The sequence below is a fragment of the Chelon labrosus genome (assembly GCF_963514085.1).
Source record: "Chelon labrosus genome assembly, chromosome: 6".
Taxonomy (NCBI): domain Eukaryota; kingdom Metazoa; phylum Chordata; class Actinopteri; order Mugiliformes; family Mugilidae; genus Chelon; species Chelon labrosus.
Genome location: NC_140342.1, coordinates 6,296,638 through 6,317,794, shown reverse-complemented (window position 1 = coordinate 6,317,794; position 21,157 = coordinate 6,296,638). Strand labels below are relative to the sequence as shown.

General features: G+C 42.7%; 1 protein-coding gene across 5 annotated transcripts; it reads right to left on the bottom strand.

The window, feature by feature from the left end:
• Positions 1-217: 217 nt before the first annotated feature.
• Positions 218-10,500, bottom strand: LOC311489475 (uncharacterized protein). 5 transcript variants are annotated; one of them, XM_084546566.1, is made up of 8 exons: positions 9,162-10,500; positions 8,563-8,625; positions 6,967-7,002; positions 4,284-4,353; positions 3,214-4,195; positions 2,929-3,096; positions 2,605-2,700; positions 218-1,905 (listed from the first exon to the last, which is right to left on the bottom strand). In XM_084546566.1, the coding sequence occupies exons 5-8, from the start codon at positions 4,174-4,176 to the stop codon at positions 1,591-1,593; spliced, it is 1,542 nt and encodes a 513-aa protein (XP_084402692.1). In that variant the 5' UTR covers positions 4,177-4,195; positions 4,284-4,353; positions 6,967-7,002; positions 8,563-8,625; positions 9,162-10,500; the 3' UTR covers positions 218-1,590. The 5 variants fall into 5 exon arrangements, with proteins under 5 accessions (XP_084402692.1, XP_084402693.1, XP_084402695.1 ...); XM_084546567.1 differs by having other exon boundaries at positions 8,563-10,500; XM_084546569.1 differs by having other exon boundaries at positions 4,284-4,348; positions 8,563-10,500.
• Between the last annotated feature and the right edge of the window lie 10,657 nt (positions 10,501-21,157).

The window sequence follows — 21,157 nt, the reverse complement described above, 5'->3', positions numbered from 1 at the left end:
TTAAATTATTTGACTGAATATACTTATAAAAAGTGAATCACATGGACTTGAAAAAACTAACTGAAAACAATGTATATTATATCAATTCTATCTACTCAAAATATTACACCTTAATGAAGTTAATATATTTATGACTTGCCAACTTAAAAATGTACAAGACGCCCTGTTTTCAGAGAGATGTGTTTTGTACCCCCCCCCCCCCACTCCCCCTCCACCATCCATGCAAAAAAAGGTTCTTGACTAAAGTGTTCCTCAGAATTGCAATAATTTATTAGTGTATAAAACAGCACCTTAAAACCGACCTTTTAAAAAGGCATTAACAACTGTTCCATTTAAACATTTTTTCTTTTCAGAACAATATATCAGGCTTAGTAAAACTGTGAAATGTCAAATAACATTAAAGTGCAACACCTGGAGTCAAACATTATTTTTTTTACACATATATATTTAGCTGCCTATTTTGAATAATTTGGAATGAGCAAACTTCCCCATCTCTGCACTGTATTTCCTCAAATAATAATAAAAATATCTTATAAAAGCAGCAGCATAGATATCTAAATTTGTGCAAATGAGGAAAATCAAAAACATACCAAATAAAACAGAATAAAATACAATAAATAAAAGAAAATATAATTGAAATAAATAACTGAATGGCCATTAAAAGGATAGTTCGCCCAAAATTGAAATTTCACTCATTATCTACTCACCCTCATGTCGACTAAGGGCTGGGAGAAGTTTCAGAGTTATCCGTGGCTTCTCTGAGTTACAGGGGGTTTGGCTGTAGCAGTGCATGTCCATACAACAGTTGCAAATGGAAACCAACTGTCTTCATAACAAAAAGACACACCAAAAAACATCCAAATACCTCCATACTGCTCGTATGTAATGTCCGTCTTGTATTGAAGCCCTGAAATGAGAAATTGTTCTGGGAAAAAAAATTTAACTATTCTATATTTCAAGCTTGTTTTGTCGCAGAAGCTCCTCTTCCTGGTCTGTCAAATTTGGACGAACCAGGGTCCAGCTTCGAAAAGCTTTCGCGACAAAACAAGTTTGAAATATAGACTTATTCAATTTTTTTGGGACAAATTTTGCATCTTGGGGCTTCAATACAAAACGGACGTTACATACGAGTAACATGCAGGTATTTGGTGTGTCCTTTTGTTACAAAGACAGTTGGTATCCATTTGCAATCGTTATATGGACATGCACTGCTACACCGAGACCCCCTGTAACTCAGAGAAACCACGGAGGACTCTGAAACTTCTCCCAGCCCTTAGTTGACATGAGGGTGAGTAGATAATGAGTGAAATTTCAATTTTGGGTAAACTATCCCTTTAAAAATGAGGGCATACTGATCAATGAGGTCAAGGAGGCAGTACAATAAAGTAAACAAAAAATCTCATGCTTAACTTAAAGAAAGCCCACTGGGCATACACAAAAAGCTTTTAACAGTGCTTTCCACGTTTTAACAGTCTATACTATCAAACACATTTAAGAATGAGCAACAGAACAACATGGCTGTACTAATGTTGCTGATATTAATTACATTTGTGCATGCCTGCTCAGTCGGGCATCCCTTTTTCAGCTTGTTTATTCCTTTAACAAATCATTTTTCAGGGAGAGTAGGCATGGTTTCAATGGTTTGTTATCATCCAGACACATCAGCACTTTCTGGACGAATGTGAATGTGTGAGTGAGTTTCTTTGGATAATCCAAGTGTAATGCATAGATTAAACCAAGCAGCACCACAAATGCATCAGCCAACCTGGGAAGCTCGCTCATAACAACTTCATCCTCTATCACAATGGATATGCTCTCAGGGCTGAAGCTGATGGAACCAGTGGAGTCAGGGACCACAGAGAGGAGCGCTAGCGGTGTGTCAGTGGTCTCCATCTCATCTTCACCCTGCAAAACACAAGAAAATTAATTATAACGACCAATCCAGAGGGATGTAACACAATCCTTGTTTATAGAGCCAAAATACGGTATATTATTCCTTTCATAACAAGTTAACCAAGTAACTTAAATATCATCGTTCCTTCCCCTCTTCTCTCCCTCAACTCTCCTATATCCTCTCCTCTATCCTCTTCTCTCCTCTCCACATCTGACTGAAACTGTCATTTTATCAGATGCTGGGTCTCAGTCTGTCATATTCTAGATACAGTGGAGGGCTCAAGTTACATGGCTACATGCATGGATCTGAATCACCTTCACTAGAAATTTGTTGCTACTATCTACTGTATTTACACATGCTGAAAGTGAAAACCAATCCTATTGATCATTAGCAGGGCAATCAACATAAAAAAAATTATAATCACATATTATGTAATATGTACTTATTGCTGTAGAAATATGATACTGGAGTGGAGCATGAGGAGGCAGATTGAAGCCTAAGTAACTCTAAATATCATAGAAACTTAGAGGCGAGCTGAAGAAAACTGAAGAGTACTGAAGAGAGTAACATGAGCTAGAGTCAAGCTAAACAGAGATTAATCACTGTGTGTGCGAGAGTGAAGCAGCTCTGGCTGCAGAGACAATATGTGTAGGGGAGGGGTGGGGGCTGTGTGTGACTAGCAGATACCTGTCTGAAACCCTAATACTTACATTAAAGGTTTTGTAGAATTCAGTGTCATCCTCCCGGAGATACACTGGAAGCGCGCGAAGAGCCAGAGTGCGTCGCATGTTGATGTCATGTTCTTCCTAGATTGAGAAAAAAATCTTTATAGAAATATTTTTGCCAGCATGCCCAGTCCGTGTCACTGGTATAACAATGTAATGCTTCAGTTATGAAGTTATGCAGTCATGTTGAAAATAGTAATCTATCTATGATTCAGCAGGATGACTGACTATCAAGGCATCTGTAATCTGTAATGACAACACATTATATGATCAGCATTGTCCCCATGGAAAAGTCAAACATAAACTTACCTCCAAGTCATAAATTCTCAGCATCTCTCGCAGTGCCTCTGCTCCCTTTCCAGTCCTTGAGGACTTCTGTCGATACAGTGCAACAAGCTTTGGTGTGTATCGGTCAAGTTCACAGTAAAACTGGTTGCGTAGATTCACGTTTGTGATGCGATGGAACTCTGCAAACACCTGTACACACAAATATTTAGGTGTAAAAACAATGTTGAGTTGATATCTACGACATGAAATGTTAACTATCAATAACTTTTATTAACTATTACTAATTAAAACATACTATATATTTACCTGTGACTGAATTCGCAACGCTGGCCATTTCTCCAGGAATTCCTGCACCTGTGGACTTCCTTGAACAATGTGTTGGCGGCGAAGGGCAAAGGTTGTGTGCATGAGCTTTTCTATCAGTATCTGGTCTCTCTCGGTCTTTTCAGTCTCTTGTACGATTTGTACTCTCATTTCCTCCAAGGTTGCCTCATTCTCTCCCCTGGGGAAGTTGGGTAGGAAATTAACTTCGGCTCTTCTGGCTCTTTTGATGTTGGAATGAGGATGATCATTTTCAGGATTGGTTTGGCTTCTCTTGCCTGCATTGATGGAGACCTCTGCACAACCAGATCTGGCCAACTTAGTGCGAAAATTCCCCATCTTGAACTTCAAGGCCACCTTCCATCCATACCATCCATTCTTACTCCCATGTTCTCGGAGGCATGGATGAGCTGCTACTAGAGCTTCAGCAGCCATACCCACTTCCTTGTCATGTGGATATGGCTTGAAGTTGTACATTGTTTCAGCCATGTTTTCCAGGATATTGTGTTTTTGGGCTCTTGTTAATTTCACTGTCTTCCCAGAACTTTCAAAGGCAGCATTTCCCTGTGCACATACATGCTCAACTTCATAAGAAAAAGTTGGCACAGGGAAACAATCTGGCCAGTTTTTCTGACGCTGTCTTAAAGGCACATGTGGGAGTATGTCTGTGTCGGAGCTTCCAGTGGAGGATACATCGCTTTCAGGTCTCACCACTTTCAGTGTTCCTTTTTCAGGGAGCTCCTGAATATCCATAAGAACACTGAGCTGTCCATCGAAGTCAGGATCTTCATATTGAAGGGTAAATTCACAGTCCAGCCTTGGCTTAAACTTCTCTTGCATTATATTCTTGAGCTCTTCTACTGACTGTGGTCGCTCGGTGAGGATGAGCTTCATGGCAACATCTGTTTCAACACATACACGGAGCACAAATTTCTGCGGAGCAGCCATATCTTGATGTGTTGATGTACTGCAACAACAAAAAAAACAGTAAATAGAGTTAGTGTGATTGTGATTAAGAATGATCTTTGAATAAAGTTACCATATTAGCCATTTACCTTAAATGAGCTGAGATGTCAGTCTAGTAATATGAACCGTTTTGGTGTTAAGAGCAGTCTTCCATCTGTTCTGTATGCAGAGAGAGGCAAAGTGTCATTGAGCTCTTTTAAAAGGTGGACAGCCAAGTTCCCTGGTGAAAGTTCATAAGATCTCAGATGCTCAATGTAATATGATGTGTGTGTCTTGCAAAGAAAGACGATCTGGTTATCAACAAGGAGAATCTGTTCAATTTTGCTGAACTGAGGCAAACCTCCCTCCTGTCCCACAGACACAAACATCTCCACGCCATAATCAGTTCCATCAACACTGACAACTGATGTGCTGTAAATCATGTTGCTGTCTGTCATGTGTTCGACATATGCCTTTGCAACATCAGGAAGCCCTGATACCATCACAGATGAGACACTAGATGTCTGCTGGTGAGGTTTGAAGAAGGATGGGGCACTGAGAGAGTATGCCATCATGTGTTGGTGTCTGTTTGCAAGTGTTTTCAAAACATTCTTGAAGTTTTGTGTGTCATGTACAACGCGCTTGAAAAAGCAGTGCTTTCCCTCAAATCTCATCGTCCACAAGTGGACAAGAGGTCCAAAACAACGTATGAGGTCAGCGTAATGCTCAGTGTAGTGATGCTTTGGTCTGAGTGTGAAATCAGGAAAAACTTCCTGCAGCAGGTGTCTATGGTCCTGTGTCTTCATTTGCAAATACTGGATGGATTCATCTGTAAACACTGGGCAAATCATCAGCTCTACTATCTCTTTCAAATCCATGAGTACACTCCATGCTCCATCCTCTTCTGGAACTTTACTACCAATGATCAATGGAAGCAGTCTGAGCAAAGTAGCATTTTCATGGCCATTGCCACCAATTGATTTCTTCACAGTGAAGGTCTTTGGGATAGGCTGAGGTCTGTCAACCTTGTCTGCATGCTTGTATGGGAATGAGACAATTTTTCTGTTTAAATACTCCAGGGTGAAGTATTTATGATGTATCATTTTCCCAATACACAGGGCCAGCTCTACGGGCACAATGCCCTCAAGAAGATCGTGCAGGACATCTGGTGGGAAGCCTGTGACTGTATGAAAATACTGTAGACCCTGCCTCAGAACACAGCCTCCCTGAACACCACTCTGACCAACCCCATGCAGTGCAGCATCAACATCAACATCATGACTGGCTTTTGTCCGCATACTGAATTCTCCACTCCCAACATCATGAGCCTGAATTTGGTCTCTGGTAGCTGTGCAGAATCTACACACATACTGAGCTCTGAAACACTTGGTAAATCCTGCTAATGCATGAGCTGCAAGATTATCAGCCACGACAACCAAGACTGTTCCCTTTATGGCTTTACCGATGGACTCAATAAAAACACCATCTTGCTCAAGAGTTTGGATGTCTCGCAAAAGAGGAGCAAACAGTCTTTCATATCCAACCCGCTGAACGTCAGACACCTTACATAATGCTGCTAACTGAAGCACATGCAATGATGATCTATATTTACTCGGCAGATCAGCTAATACCCAGTAGACTGAACATAGTTTATGTATCTTCCGTGATGTTCCAAGTGGGTTTGCTATTTCCAGATCATCAATGTACAAAATGAGTGGTAGCTTTAGATCATCTGAGGAAGAGAATAATTCATTCTCTTTATAGTATGAGCCATCTTGGTGGCTCATGAAATGACCTTCCTGTGACATCTTTGTTTCTAGAATTTTGTCCAGAATGTCTGTATGTTTGAACATTTTCTGAATCATGTCAAGAACAGGAACATAGACTGCTGTGTGTCCTGGGTCCAGCACATACTCTACAGGCTTCACCACAGGGTAGTTTTTCTCAACAAATGTTTTCCTTCTTTTAGTTGTAGATAACTCTCTACCTTTAGCTGTGGCGTTTACAAGAATGTTGCTTTCCAGAACAGCAGTAACTATGTCATCGAGAGTATTTTCACTGACAGAGATGTCATGATGTTCTAAGACTTCTCTAAGAGATTGTTTGACTAGAGGCTGGGACAGGGAAAAGATTTGTGTCAGATTCTCCACTATGTCCTGAGTCGCCAAGTCAGACACATGAAGAATTGTTTTCATCTTTAAGAATAGCGATGCTAAACTTTGGTGCAGCTGCGCTCTTAAAGTGTCTGTGTCACACTGACTCTCTAGCTCAACAGAGTCAAAGGTGTCTGAGCTCTCACACTGAGCAGGTCCCTCCTCAACATTTTCACCAGGCGTACCATTCTTTTCTGAACATACAATATTTGTATCAAAATCTGAACTGTCTGCATGGTTTCGGCTTTTGTGTGCATTGAAGGACGAGTATGCATTTGTACTGTAACTGCAGTTATTGTATGGGCATACTACCACTTCATGATTTCTTAAATGCCCCCTTAAATGAGAAAATAGTGATGCCTCAGAAAATGGCTGCTTGGTGCCACACAAGGGACATGTAAAAAATGCACTTCCTGACTGTGAACCATCAGCCAAATTTATTCTGCCTGTATCACTATGACACCGTGACAAATGAGCTTTAACTGCATTAAATGACTGGAAAGTACAAATGCAGTCACTGTACAAACATGGTAGAGGGCTGACTCTTGAGAAGTGGTTATGGTGCAATTGATAATGCCTAAATAACTTTGCACGTGTCTCCAAGGATACAGAGCACAACTTGCACTTCCAATCCATTTACCGTGAACTGGGGTGGGCAGAAGAGGTCACACAAATCCTGCAGGGAGAGAATAAACACATGTAATTAATTTCCAAATCATGATGAACGTCATAACCAAAGGTGTTTTTTAGGGGTGTAACGATACACAAAAGTCACGGTTCGGTATGTACCTCGGTTTTGAGGTCTCGGTTCGGTTCATTTTCAGTACAGTAAGACAACCAAATGCAAAACATAAATTTGCTTGTTTATTAGGAATTTTTCTAAACCAAATTTACATGTTTTAGTCAAATCTAATTATTTTACTCACCTACTAATGTTATGTTGTAAGTACACTGTCCCTGATACAATTTTTTTTTTTTTTTACACATGTAAAGTGCAGCACTAACAGTTGAAGCCAGTGACGGACTGACCACAGGGCAATGTGGGCAAATGCCACAGCGGCTGCCTGAAGATGCAACCATTCGGCCGCAAATGATTAAATAAATGAATGAATAACATCACGACGGCACGTAGTGTCAACACAGCAGCGACATGTGCCTGCTATTGGCGGCGCGTCTGCAGCTGATCCACAGCTGCTGGAGCTCGGTGCGCAACACAGACAGAGAGAGAGAGGGAGACGGACGCACGGACAGAGGGACAGGCAGACAGACAGAGAGGAGATAGGAGCCACAGCCCCCATCTCCACTCCTAGTGATGGGAATTTCGTCTCTTTTTGGAGAGCCGGTTCTTTTGGCTCTGCTTACTATAAGGAGCCGGCTCTTTCGGCTCCCAGACGGCTCCTCGCATTTTATTAATTGGTTTTATTATTATTATTATTATTATTATTATTATTATTATTATTATTATTATAATAATGATATTATTGCTGTTATTATTATTTTTATATTTTTAAATGTTATTATATTTTTATTTTTGACATTGTAAAGCACTTTGGTCAGTGCATGCTGTGTAAAAATGTGCTATATAAATAAAACTTACTAACTAATTTATCACCCAAATTAATGCAAAACTGCCTGAAAAAATAAATTACTAATGTAAAATACATACATGACATCAAATATTTATCCTTTATGGCTTTATTTTACAAACACACTCAACCTTGAAAAAATGCCACAAAATAAATTATACAACATAAAAATAAAGACATAATTAGGCAAACTTTTAACTATTTTAAACGCAAGTGCCACTTGAACAAAGTCTACAAAATAAATGATTAATTATTAAAAGTATAAAAACTATATAAAGTTTAAAACATTTTCAGCTTTCATGCAAAAAAAGTGGAGAAAAAAAAGTTGCTTTTTTCCTCCACTTTTTTAATTGAAAGCCGAACGTGATTGGTCAAGATGTGTGAGAGCAGGCATGGCACGAGGGAGAGTGTCAGGGAGAGGAGACAGTGAGGCACCGAAGAAAAAAAAACACATTGGCTCTGCAGCATCTGCAGAGCACACGCACAACACATGGGGGAGAAGAGACAGTGAGGCACCGAAGTGGAAAAAAAAAATGGCTCCCTAAATCGTTCTCCGCGCTGGCCCGAACCGAACGCCCCGTACCGAATCGGTTCAATACGAATACATGTACCGTTACACCCCTAGTGTTTTTAAATAAACAAATACTTACCAAAAAATTCACCAACGCTGTCTGTTGCTCAGGGTTGCTCAGGATGACAAAACCGCTCTGGCACTATAACATAAGAGAGAGCACAAACCTATGTTTAGTGCATTTTTGCAATGTCTGATAAAAAAAAAAACATTCACATATGTAGCAGCTGCCTTTATTCAAACATCTCACGAATATTTGAAACAAGTCGTCCTCTGCATATTTTTTCAAGGCAAAGAACGGCTCTTTCCACTGCCCTTAACGTTACGTTGTTGTAACGAAATAACGAAGTAACGTAACGTTAGCGACCTGGGCTGAGTAGCGACACTGACGATAATTACAAAGTACGCTTCAGTTTAAACCAGTCGGAAATAAGTCTAGTATCGCAGCATGTAACTTCATTACACACGTTCACATCGTTTAACAAAACTAGGCTGTATTGAACTTTTGCTGAACTTTTGTAACGTTACGTTAAGTTACACCGTCGCGCGCGCAAAACTTTCAAATCCTGAAATCAGGGTCCCCCGGAACACAAAACACAGATAAAAGACAATTTTACAACAGCACAGCAACAAATGTGCGTTGTTGTGCAGGTTTTTTGATTAATATGAATGTTTTACCTCCTTTCTTCGCTCCGGTCGCATCCCTCGCTAAGGTCCAGCCATCTTGAATTTTCTGAATGCGTGCCCTGAACAGTTGGATGTAGTGACGTCAGACGTCACGTCCCCTCACGTACGCCTGTTAACCTAAACGTTTCAAGTTAAGTGACGGTGTTCACTTAAACATACTTATCCCTGTGAAATCAAAACGCTATTATTCGTTCAGAATACTTAATGTTTCAGTGTCGGGTTAACTAATTACCCCACTTTGATTTAGTTGCCGGTAATAGTTATGAGTTTGTTGTACTGTTCGGGTTTACAGTGTGGGGTGGGGGTGTCTGGTCTGGTCTGGTCTAAGTTACATGTCTAAGTAACATCCACATGAATGCCAGGTCCAAAAGTTTCCCAGCAAAACATTGTATTCTCACGAGATGGTCAATGTTATTCGCGTCTCCTGTCAGTGGTTTTAATGTTGTGGCTAATCGGTGTGCATTCACTACACAGTTCCACTTGTAGATAGCACTTGTATATCTTCTGTGTATATATTCTTTTGTGTCGTGATATATTGCGATCGAAGTAGTTGGATATAGTGAAAGCAGTGTGGTAGTAGAAGTGATTTGTGGCTAAACCCTGGGATTAAAATGATACAGCACAGTGGGGGAGATAGTATTTCACACCTGTGTGTGTTTTTCATTAACATATTGTTGAAGGGACGCTAAAAACGACTTGAATCTCAAATAAATGAGCCTGACATGACACATGATAATAACACTGTAATTAGGAAATTATAGAGTGCACATTAAACCTAATGCAACTGATAATTCTGCATTGATACGTGATAAATGATGATCGGGATGCTGATCGTGATGCTGCTGGTGGCGGAGGTGTTGGCTGTGATGATGAGTGATGATGGACATAATGCCAATATTAATCACAGCAGAGAGAGAGAGAGAGAGGGGGTGATGAGGAGCTCAAGAGGGGACAAGGAGAGAAAAGCCGTGGAAATCAGCGGTAGAGAGATTTTCTAGGGGCACGTTATTACTGAAAAGGGGGAGAGAGAGAGAAAGAGAGAGAGAGAGAGAGAGAGAGAGAGAGACGGCGCGATAACAGCGTTCGTCCTGCTTGGACTCAGTTTTGTGACCGGCTGACGGGCAGCACCAGCGACGGAAGAAGAAACTTGAGACAATCACGACGAGATCTGACATTCAAGAGGTAAATCCGAAATGTCTCTAAATACCTCAATAGCCGTGCATGGCTGCTTTATTTCATTTAAATTTCTAATATTTTGTTGTTACCTCGGTCGGGCTGTCTGAAGATCAGACCTAGTTTCCCCCTCATCGCAATTGTGTCTTTGGGAATCGCGTCTCTCCCTGCCCGCTCTTTGGGATCTCTGCTTGACATTCAACCAGACATGACATTTTAAATAAGAGCGGACACTTAAAAAATCACCAGGTATCAATTTTAATTCCTCCGGCGAAATAGTGGCGTGTGTTTCCTTCTCACCGCGGACCGACTCCGCGCGCATTTGCGAGTCTCCGAAGGTGTCTGCAGAGAATTTTTTTTTTTGTTTCGTCTCTGTAAAAGTGCATCTCTTAAATCTGAATTTAAAATTATGTGTAGACTAGTTATAAGAGCCAGTTTCATAATGGCCGACGCTGAACGCAGAGTCCTAATTGGGAGCCCTCGGTCAAAGAGATTGAGGACCTGTCCGCCGGCGCACACTAACATGTTCTTTTATGTGGGGGAATTTCACCGCTATAATAACTGTTCTACACACTGATTGATTTTGTTATCGAGCCCATAATCGATTCCACCGGATTTGTAGTCCGCGAAAGCCTCCGACCTCAAGGTGAAGAGGATGTCACTTTTTTTTTTTTTTGTGCATAACGGACGGGCGCAATCTTCTTCCAGCGTGCGTGCCGATTCCTAACAGACGGGGGCAGCGACTGACAGACTGTCACAGACGGAGCGCCGACACCCCCTGGGGCGAATATTTTACCTGCGCGCCGCCGTCCGTGTGTGCTATTTTCTCCGCGGTTCAGCGCGTCTCTAATGAGGTTGATCGGCTGCGAGTCGCCTCAAAAATCCGGCTTAATTGCTTCCATTTATTACGTGACCCCGTAAGTCGGCGATAATAAGTATTTGGCTTCGCATCCAGCGGCGTCTGGGATGCGCTTGTGCCTCCGTGCGCAAACGTTCGGCTGTTTTGTGTGTGCTGTGTGAGACCTTAAGCGTCCGCTGCCCTTCTGGGAAATACATTTGCTTGGATTTATGACCCGCCTTCTGTGGTTCTATCGATTATCGCAGCCTGCTGTGTGCTATATTTTTGTAAGAGCAAGAAAGGAAGATAAAAAAGTGGGTCTGCTCTATCTGTATATAATTTCTTTTTTTCTGATGATGTTGTAACAAGCTTTTGATACAGCCATCTCAGCAGCTGTGTCGATTCTCAAGTGTAAACTCTTCACTTATAACTCCTTGTTGAACATATACATAAAAAGCTATGTGATTGAGGAATGGCTCCCACATACATAGAGGCACACATAATGAGCCTTAAGTGACTAAAAGGGCTCTGATCAGCGTGAGACATGTTTATGCAGACTGTGTGGAAAGCTCATGTATTATACATCACTATTGCACCCCTGGTACATGGGTACAATCAGCTCAAGGCTTGTGAAAGTCACAGCTCATGTGCATGTGCCTCTCTGATGTGTGTGTGTGTGTGTTTTGGTGTTATCAGTGTCTTTGATTACATGAGCACTTCTGGGCCATTTTTCCTTGCACTGCAAGGTTCTTTTTTTGGAAGAAATTGGAACGAAGGAGACTAGAGATTGGACACGTCTCTTTTGATGTGGGAAGAGGCAATCCGTGTGTTACCATTCACCAAATTGTGTTTACGTAGATGGTGAGCGGAGAGCAAAAGAGAGATGTGAGAGTAGGCAGGCTTAGGAGAGGACAAGGGTAGACATCAAGGGGAGGGAGGCGTAGTTGGAGAAAGGGGGAGTGGATGAGGAGTGGACAGAGGTAGTGGCGGGAAAGAAGAGGAGGAGAGGTTAAGAGAAAGACTGGAAGAGATGGGGATGAAAGGGTGGCGGCGCTGGAAACAGACAGGTCGCATTGAGTCAGTGACCTATGCTGGCGATAAAACCGCCTGAAGAATAAAAGCTGGAAGGAGAGGTGCTGCTTCTGTGACAAGAGCGGGACACGCCAAATCCCATTAACGGACATTACTGTGCGTTATGGCTGACACTAAGGAAGGGTCTCGGGATAGATGGTGCGCTACTGAGAGAGAATGGAGAATGGAACTACACCAACAGAAAAAGACACCAAGGACGTATCAAAGAATTATTGTGAAGAATTGTGTGTGAGCTCAGGAGAAACATCCGAGTCCAGAATACGCTTGGAAACTGAGTTTGAACTCGTGCTTTGAATAAAAATGTTCTTTAACCAGTTTCCCTCACCAAACCTAAACGCTCTTGTTGCCTCTCCTGTCTGAAGTGGCTTATAATGTTTTGCCAAGAAGATAGATTACTTATAAATACTGTTCCTTGGACTGTGGTGGCTGTCTCCTTTTAAAGGCTCAAAATGAATCAATAACGTGCCCTTGAAGATGTTACAGACGACCAAACATGCTGTCTATTTAGAGGAATACTGCCTTCACATGGACCCCCCACATGGGAAACACACACGAGAGACATGATAAATGATCAGTGAGCCAGCTTCCTTTTGATTCCCTCCTAATGAGAATGGGAGAACCCCCAAGACGAGCGCCCATGGGGGGTTTTCTCCTCCGACAGAGTGTGTGGCAGTCTGCGGACGTGTACCATTCATTAGCTGACAATTCAGTGAAATGAATCAGACAACATGGCCTCGCAGGGAGAACAAGGAAATGAATGCTTAGTGCTCAAGACGTGAATATCCCCCAGGGTCCTCGCGCAGAGAGATAATGCAGTGGCAGAATTCCCTTTCCGATTGTTTCAAACGGGAAAGGAAACACTAAGCTCCCAGGATCTAACATCGCCTCCGATCAGGCGCGGGGAAATTGGACTCTGCTGTACAAAACCTTTCGGCAGAGTACTTTTCGTCTGGTGTCAGTCTTTTGAAGGGGAAGTGAAAAGCCCATGACTCTGCAGTGACTTTGCGCAGAGCTGAATCTCAACTACATCATCTCCAATTACCTACTCAAGGCAAGGGACTGACGAGCCATTATTCATCCATACGTGATGCTGCCTTTAAACTCCAGATAGATGTGGAGGATGATGTACTATATCTTCCCTCTGTGCCCTTTGATGGTGATTGTGCACCAAAGGGGACGGAGGGGGGGACACATGATTGCTGATACAGACTTTTTAAGAGGAGAAATTCGGTTTCACAGCACCCATCTCCAAGGAACAGTGTGGGATTTAGCTTGAACATCCTTCACGCTTTTCTCCAGTGCAGAACTGTACACGTCCCAAGACTGAGGTTAGAGCGGGACACATTGACCCAAGCCTTAGCAGTGTTATGCTGAGACACGGAGCCCCTCTCTCCCTGGTGGTGACGCGAGGATGGGAGGGATGGGGGGGGGGCGGTCATTTAAAGGAAATGGCTGTCTAGCAGTGCTCTGCGTCGTGCTGCTTGGAGGCCTGTGGGATGGCGCTGCGGATTCTGTCACGGTCTGATTGTTCTCAGACCAGCATCCCCCATTCGACAGGTAGGGATGCACACATTTAAACGAGGGCGCGCGCGCACACACACTTCCCCACAACTTAGAGAAGTCATAAACAATCACTGTCTTAAAACAAGAAAAAGGTACAAGCGTGCACCCACACACATATACATTATTGTGATTTTCTTCAATTTTCTCCCCCCCCCCCCTTTAAACAAGAATTGAGGCGAGAGTGGGGGCACATTCTCTATCTGCTGCCAGCAGGGGGTTTGTATTACTGCCGGGGTAGACTGAATTTCTGAGCGGGGATGTTAGATTGGTGGAGGCAGCTCCAGGTCGGCGGTGGATGGCTGTTTGGTGGGGTGGGATGAAGGAGGACTCTTGTGGAAAAAAGTACAGCAGCTCGCTCCACTGGAGACATTATTATACAGAAAGACAGGAGGCTGCTTCAGGCTGAGTGTGTCGGTGTGTGTGTGTGTGTGTGTGTGTGTATGCATGTGTGTGAGTTCTGTGTATTTACATTTATACCCTCCTGTGTAGAAATGAGAAAGTGAGAGGGCACTGGAGTCAGACACTGACAGAACAAGAAATTTTATAGGACTGTTGGTTGTATGTGTGTGTGTGTGCTGGTTATAGACCTGCTGCTACTGGCTGAAGTATTGGACGAGTGAGCTGAAAGGAATCTTTTCTCTAGTTGTTCCTGATAGGAATTTGAATTTGAGCCAGGAAGCAGAGTATTGAATAATCACACTGAGCATTTACCTTCATTTCCTTTCAAATCTCATTTTCAAGGTTTTCACACAGAAATACAAATGTAAGTAAATCGTCAGAAAGAATGAACCTCTATCCAGTGTTGCAAAGCAGTTATATATCACATAAAGTTGTTCATTTTGTCAGTAACAAGTAGTGTAAGATTACATTTTGAAATCCAGTAACTACATTACCATTAATAATTCCAGTAGTACCCCATTATTTTGGCAGGTTAGAGGTGTAGACTTTTCAGTAAGGCTGTCAAAATTAACACTTTAATGAATACAAATTCAATTTAATGCCACTCATTTCTTAAATGCGCAATTAACGCACACATGTTCTGTTCACTCAGCCTGAACTGCAGTTTGGGAAATGTAGTTTGGGAAGTGATCAAGCAGCAGTAGCACACTGGAAAGCAGAATCTGCAGTGTGGTGGTAGTAAATAATTTCTACCCTCCAGATGGCAGTAACACGCACTGTAGCGTCGCGAATGCCAAAAGTCCCAAACGAACGAAGAAGAAGAAAGCCAGCAGAAACAAACGAGCAGAAATGTGCAAAGAAAGAAGAAAGCTCATCTGAACAAGTTTCGCTTCAAAGTCTCATCAGATGGTTCTCTTGACAGGACCTAAAAAGACGAAAAACGTGCAACGAATCTGTGATAAATACGCGTTAACTATGGAAATCTTAATATACTGACGGCCCTACTTTTCAGCTGTCTCATGGGAGTTTGATGGAGATATGGTATCAGTTTCTTTTATGCACACTCAGAAGTCAGACTGGGATGCTTCCTGGTTTCTCAAGTGTAGTCTGCATTCACATTGTGAGCAAAAGTAAAAGAAAAAAAAAGAAAGAAAAGGATTGATTGACATGTCTACGTGTCATTGGAGCATTGAAAGTTGAAGCCAGCTCAAATTTGAAATGCAGTGGGTGTCTGTTTGATGCTTCCACTGAAAGTGACTTTTAGCTTTTTGCTCTATCACCGCTAGTGTCAATGCAGTATTCTAGACATATGCCAACAGCTAGCCTGTGTTGCTCTGCCGACATTTGATTGAAGCGCCAAAATGACATTGTGAAGTGTCAACCAACCATATGTGCTTGTTTCGCCAGTTCATTTTTATATGGAAGAGGACATAATGACTTCGATGATAGCTTAAACAACACTTTAATGGCGACTCAACCACAGTGTAGCTGCCTATGCTTTGCTGTGTGGTGGCGACACAGCACTACACTCTAAGCTAACATTAGCCGTTGACAACATGACAATTATGGGCTTCCAGCTTTTTAAACCATATTTGTCTTGTTTTTAATATCTACAACAATTGATATCACAGAACTTAAGTATTCACTCTTGCACTGAGTTATATATCAGTGGAAGAGTGTCTGTATATGTCTGGCAACAGAATGTAGTTAGTGGGGGCCTTTGGGTCCTATGGGTTGAGGGGAGGGGCCTCTGTGGATCATCCCACGGATACTTGATCAGTTTGGGATCTAGTGAATTTGGAGGCCAGGTCAACACCTGGGTCAACACAGGTCAACTATTTGTGTGTGTGTCTGTGTCAGGCTACATCCTGTTGGGGATGGCTGCTGCCACCAAGGAGTGTCATTGCTATGTCATTGCTGGTCTGGGTGGGTGGTACATGTTTAAGTAACATCCACAAGAATGCCAGGTCCTAAAGTTTCCCATCAAATCAAGTCAATGTTACTTACTTACGCCTGTCAGTGGTTTTAATGTTGTGGCTGATCATGGTATAATAGGTAATTACCAAGTTCAACACTACTTAAAACTCATTGATGTCAAGAAAATTTCTCATGATGTGCCAATTTCACCTTTATTTCTTTTAAATGCCTCTACCAGACAGGACTTAAATGCATAGTCGTTAGTTTATTGATTCACTTAACCTCTAAATGAGGAGAGCAGATAAATCCTTCTGGCAAACTCAGGTCAAAAATCTTTTTTTTGTTTTGAAAAAGTTATTTTTTTTTTCTGCTTTGGAAGAAAACCTGCTCATAACATTCCCTTAAACCATGAGTCATGGCGGTGGGAGGACTAAGGTGTACAAAGTGAAGAACAGATCAAAGAACAGGCATATCAGTCACACAGCACAGCTTGCGTTACTTTCGTGTTGAGGGATAATGAGAATGGAATCCATGAGGAGGGTCAAATCTCACTGAGCTTTGCTGAAATGACGGAAGCTGCAATTAGCGCCTTGGCACACGGAACCTGAAATCATAATACTGAAAGTTAAATTTGATTTTCCACTGTATTTTGACTCACACTGAAGTGATTAGTTGCACAACAAGTGATGGAATAGAAATTTCACAGCTTTCACTGGATTTCCATTTCCTTCTCGCGCTTTTCTCAAGTCATAAGCATGTATGAAATTAAGGCACTAACTGTAGATACTTAAATAATTTCACCATGGTTTAACTCAGTTTAGACAGACTTTAATAAGCTTTGCAACAAAAGGTGCCAATGACTGTAACCAGTGCTCTAAAATTAAATTGATCCTACTCAGAAATTGAACTATTTTTCTGAACAATTGCTTTTGAATAAAATAAAATAAAGACTGCACAGACGGTAGCTAATTATTTTGTGTTACATATCACTTCTCTGTTTGGCTCAACTTTATCAACGCTGCCAGGAATACTGGCACAATGCTGCGCATGCCTGAGGTACGAGGGAACGTGTAGGTGTCTGCTGGGGCTGGTGGTAATGTGCATCTGCATGGCTGCGTGTATCACATCGGCTGTAGATGTGTGCGTCTGTGTGAGTGTGTGTGTTCGGAGGGGGGGCATGACAGAATGAAACCTACAGCATAAGCTGCCACCCCTGACATAGGAGTCCTGTAGGAATTGAGTAAATCCTATTGTAAATTTGCCTACTCCATGAAGATAATTGGCTTATTCCTGTGTTAAATAGCCGGTCCTGCAGGACACTGGCTGGGCTTTGCATGCTCCATGTAGACAGTGTGTCTGTTCCTCTGCTTCTTAGGGACTGTGAGGCACATTACATACTGAATTACTGTATGACAACGATGAACTGATAGTTGCGGTGCCAAGCCCAGAGCTCCTGTGCAGCTACTGACATCCTGACATGAGTCTACAAGGACTCAAACTCCATTCTCACAAAGTGCTCCTCTTAGAAACAAGCCTGCGTGGCTCTTGCTTCTTGATGTATGAAGTGGTTACACAGACAGGGCTAGTTTAAAAACAATCCTTGCATCCAAAACTTCAGACCTACATTTACTAAGCCTCGTAAAGCTCTCAATTTCTGGTTTTCATGCTCCACTCGACACAACAGTTTCAGGCTTCTGTTGAGCTTGGATGTGGAGAAAGTGTTGCATAGCCTTACCTAAATCATTATCCACACATCAAACACCATCTGGGTTTCACTCCGTTACTTTGAAGATTCCTTCCTCATCAACCCTCTGCCTAAAGGAGACACAACAGAAAATGTGCGTGCGTACGTGCAGGCAACCTTACATGTGGCTCTTTTTATGGGCGTTTTAACCCCGCAGTTGCTCAGTAACCACACTAACAGCAGTTGCCTCTCTGTTTCTTGGCCTCTGGGCAACTACTTAGCGATGAACCCAGCCCCAGCTGATCCAGCAGCTCCGACGGGGGGGAAAAGCACCAAAATGCTCAAACCAGAAAATGAGAGATTCAGAGATGGATGAATTGTCAGCGGATGTGCAGCTGTTTGTGCCTGTGCTTGTGTGTGTGTGTGTGTGTGCGCATGTGTGTGTGTGTGAAGCCAGAGAGCTTGCACGCACAATTCTGGGACATGACCGAAAACTGTCTAGTTAGAGTGCATCAGGAAATGGATGAAAGGGAGAATTCCCTGCACGTGGTGGGAGCAGAGAGATGAAACTATAAAAACGCTTCATCTGCGTGTGTCCTGATGGCTGCTAAGTTGAACAAAGACAACTCCGAGACAGTGACTGCCATATCTTTTCAATCCTGTGCTCTGTCTCTGTGAAAGCACGCCGGACATGCTGTGAAGTGAAATGGCTGAAAGCATCTTCTTAAAGGTTGACTGATGATATTGAGCAAATGAAGCAGCAGCACTTCAGGGAGGGGGTCTGAAGCTAAAAATACTGAGGCAAAGGACATATTTTGTATCTTGTCAAGTTACATTGATAAATTCCATGATTTTGTGTTAGGTGTGATCATGTTACCCATTAGAACGAACAGTCTTTGCTGACTGTAACAGATCTCTTCCAGTGTGCTCTGGGCCTATGTGTCCAGGTCAGGCGTGTGAGCATCTGTGCCTTTTTCCCACCTCTCTAGAATCGCAAAGGGGCGAGCCACAGAGTGCGATGTTCATCAGCGGCGTAATTAATGCAGTGCAGTTCGGTTGTCATGCGTGATATTTCAGGGCTGCGATCTACTTGAGAAGGCTTTTTGATGAATGGCCAATTAGAAGCCGACTCCTCATGCCTGGTGGCTGACTGATCTCTTTTTAATGGCACTCCTGTTTCTTTGATAAAACACAAAATGAATCATCGATACTCCAGCCCCGCGGAGCACTGAGCTCACAATTTAATTGTAATTGGGTGTGTAGGAGCCGTTTTGGGGTCGAGGCAGTCAAGGCAGTCGGTGCCTGTGTGCATGAGTGCGCTTTTGTAGTAGCCGTGGTCAGTCCCAGTCATGCTGTGATGCACATGGCTGCTTTTCCGAATTTCACTGGTGATGTGTGTTGTCCTTATTCCTCTATCTGCACTGATCAATTCATTTCAGCCACGTCGCACGAGTCTGGTAGCCCAGCTGTGCGTGCTTACGGCAACACCAATCGAGTCTCATTGTCACTGATTTTTGTGTATTTGATTGCTATTTAAGCGCACTTCAATTAGACCCGGCAAGTTTCCCTTCTGAAAATTCCATGCTTAAAGTGCGTTGCTGTGTGTCTGACGCTCTAATCAAAAAGTCTCATTTCATATGCATAATTAATGCTACAGAAATAAAAAGACGAGTGGGGGGAAAAACAGCCTTAAACGTTCAAAGAAATACCAAGTCTCTTTTCTTCTTTATTCCCCAGCTCCTCAGGAGATGGCCAAAGACGTATTTGCCGTTTCTCAGAAGGGGGTGTTATGCCAGAGGAGGGGGTTGTTTAAACTGAAGCTGTGAAAACACACCGTGTAACAATCCTAGCAAACAGCTAGCATCTTGAACCAAAGCGCCCACCAGGAGCTTTTGGACCACCCAACGGGCGGCAAACATCTTTTCTAGCCCTTTTATTTTTTTTTTTTGCTGCAGAGTCTCAGCCGTTGGGAGATGTCTCCACTTCCCTGAGCAAACAGAGCAGGTTCAGAATGAGGTGATTAGTACTGTCAGAATGTCACCGCATCCCCGCTGATGTCTGAGGGCTGGGACAATAATCTTATAATTCACTATAGGAATGTGTCTCTCGTACCCGCCTGCAAATGGCACACACAATATAAGAGCCTCAGATTTTTTTTGGGAAGGGGGGTTATGTGCGCTTTCCTCAGCCTCCTTCCTCTGCCCTGCCACACAGAGTGACACTGCTTCTAGCAGTAATTGCAAAGCAGACCTCTCACACTCGGTCACAATGGAATTTTAGTCAGCAGGTAGGCACTTGGTGAGATACAGAGGGAATCTTATTTTGTGGATTTAGACTTCATAAACATCATTATCATCTCCCCGACCTTGAGTTGCTGTGCCGTTCAGCGACGACCCCAATTTTGTCGGGAACCTCGAACGGTGACGCGCGTGGTCTCTCGGGCAGTCGTGTCAACAAAAAGGAATTTGGAGCGCGTGGCACGTGAGTCTGAGAGAGGGTGCGCATGTACGTACGTGCGCTGACTCAGTCGTCCTTCTAGCCTGCTGTCTGGAACCGTCAGCAGCTTTCCCCCAAACAAAGTTTTCTGACTGTGCCGCTGCCAGATTTAAACTGTGTAGAACATTAGTGTAACAGCCCACGCTCTTAGAATACAGATTTGTTCTTGAGTGCACGCCAAATGGCCTCTATATTTTATGAGCCTTCTCTCTGCTAACATACCGTCTTGAGACTAATTATCATGGTCGCACTCAAACACAAAGCTCGTTCATTATTGCATTGACATCACATTTGTTTTGGCTTGGCCTACATGGCAGGGACTTCACAGCGCTACAATGCTGGAATCATGTTTTGAGCTTGACAGAGCATGCTTTGGATGGAGAATCTGTTCCACTGCGCCGTTGTACACGGTGTTAGGCAGGAAGGTTGTTTGTTCTTTACAGTCTTGTCATTCGTCTCTCCTCAAGTGGACTGTAATTTTTCCCCCCTCTCCTTCTGTTAGCTGACTCGCTGGGGAGTCATGCTCCATTCTTGGGAAGCAGTTTTCCTCTCTCGGTCCTGCCCTAGAAATGCCTCGATACTTTTTTTTTTTTAATTATCATAATACTTTTCCCCCAGCATATTGTATCTGTACGCCGATTCCAGCTATTTTTACACATGCTGCAGGACTATTAATAAAAGCCTGAGTAATGTTGGTCTGTAAAATGGAAACGGTACATGAAAGGGGAGTTGAAAATTTGGAGGAACTTCTAGTAATTGATGTATAATAGATTTCTTTCTTTTTTGATATATTTTTTAAGATTTTTTGTAATTTTGCTGTTTGGA

Bases quoted from the DNA above. Each gene is read 5' to 3' on its own strand.
- LOC311489475 (XM_084546567.1), bottom strand. From the start codon at position 4,176: ATGGCTGCTCCGCAGAAATTTGTGCTCCGTGTATGTGTTGAAACAGAT. The intron at 3,097-3,213 runs GTAAATATATAG...TTGTGTGTACAG, and splicing joins CGTTGCGAATTCAGTCACAG to GTGTTTGCAGAGTTCCATCG. The intron at 2,701-2,928 runs GTAAGTTTATGT...TTCTCAATCTAG, and splicing joins TGAGAATTTATGACTTGGAG to GAAGAACATGACATCAACAT.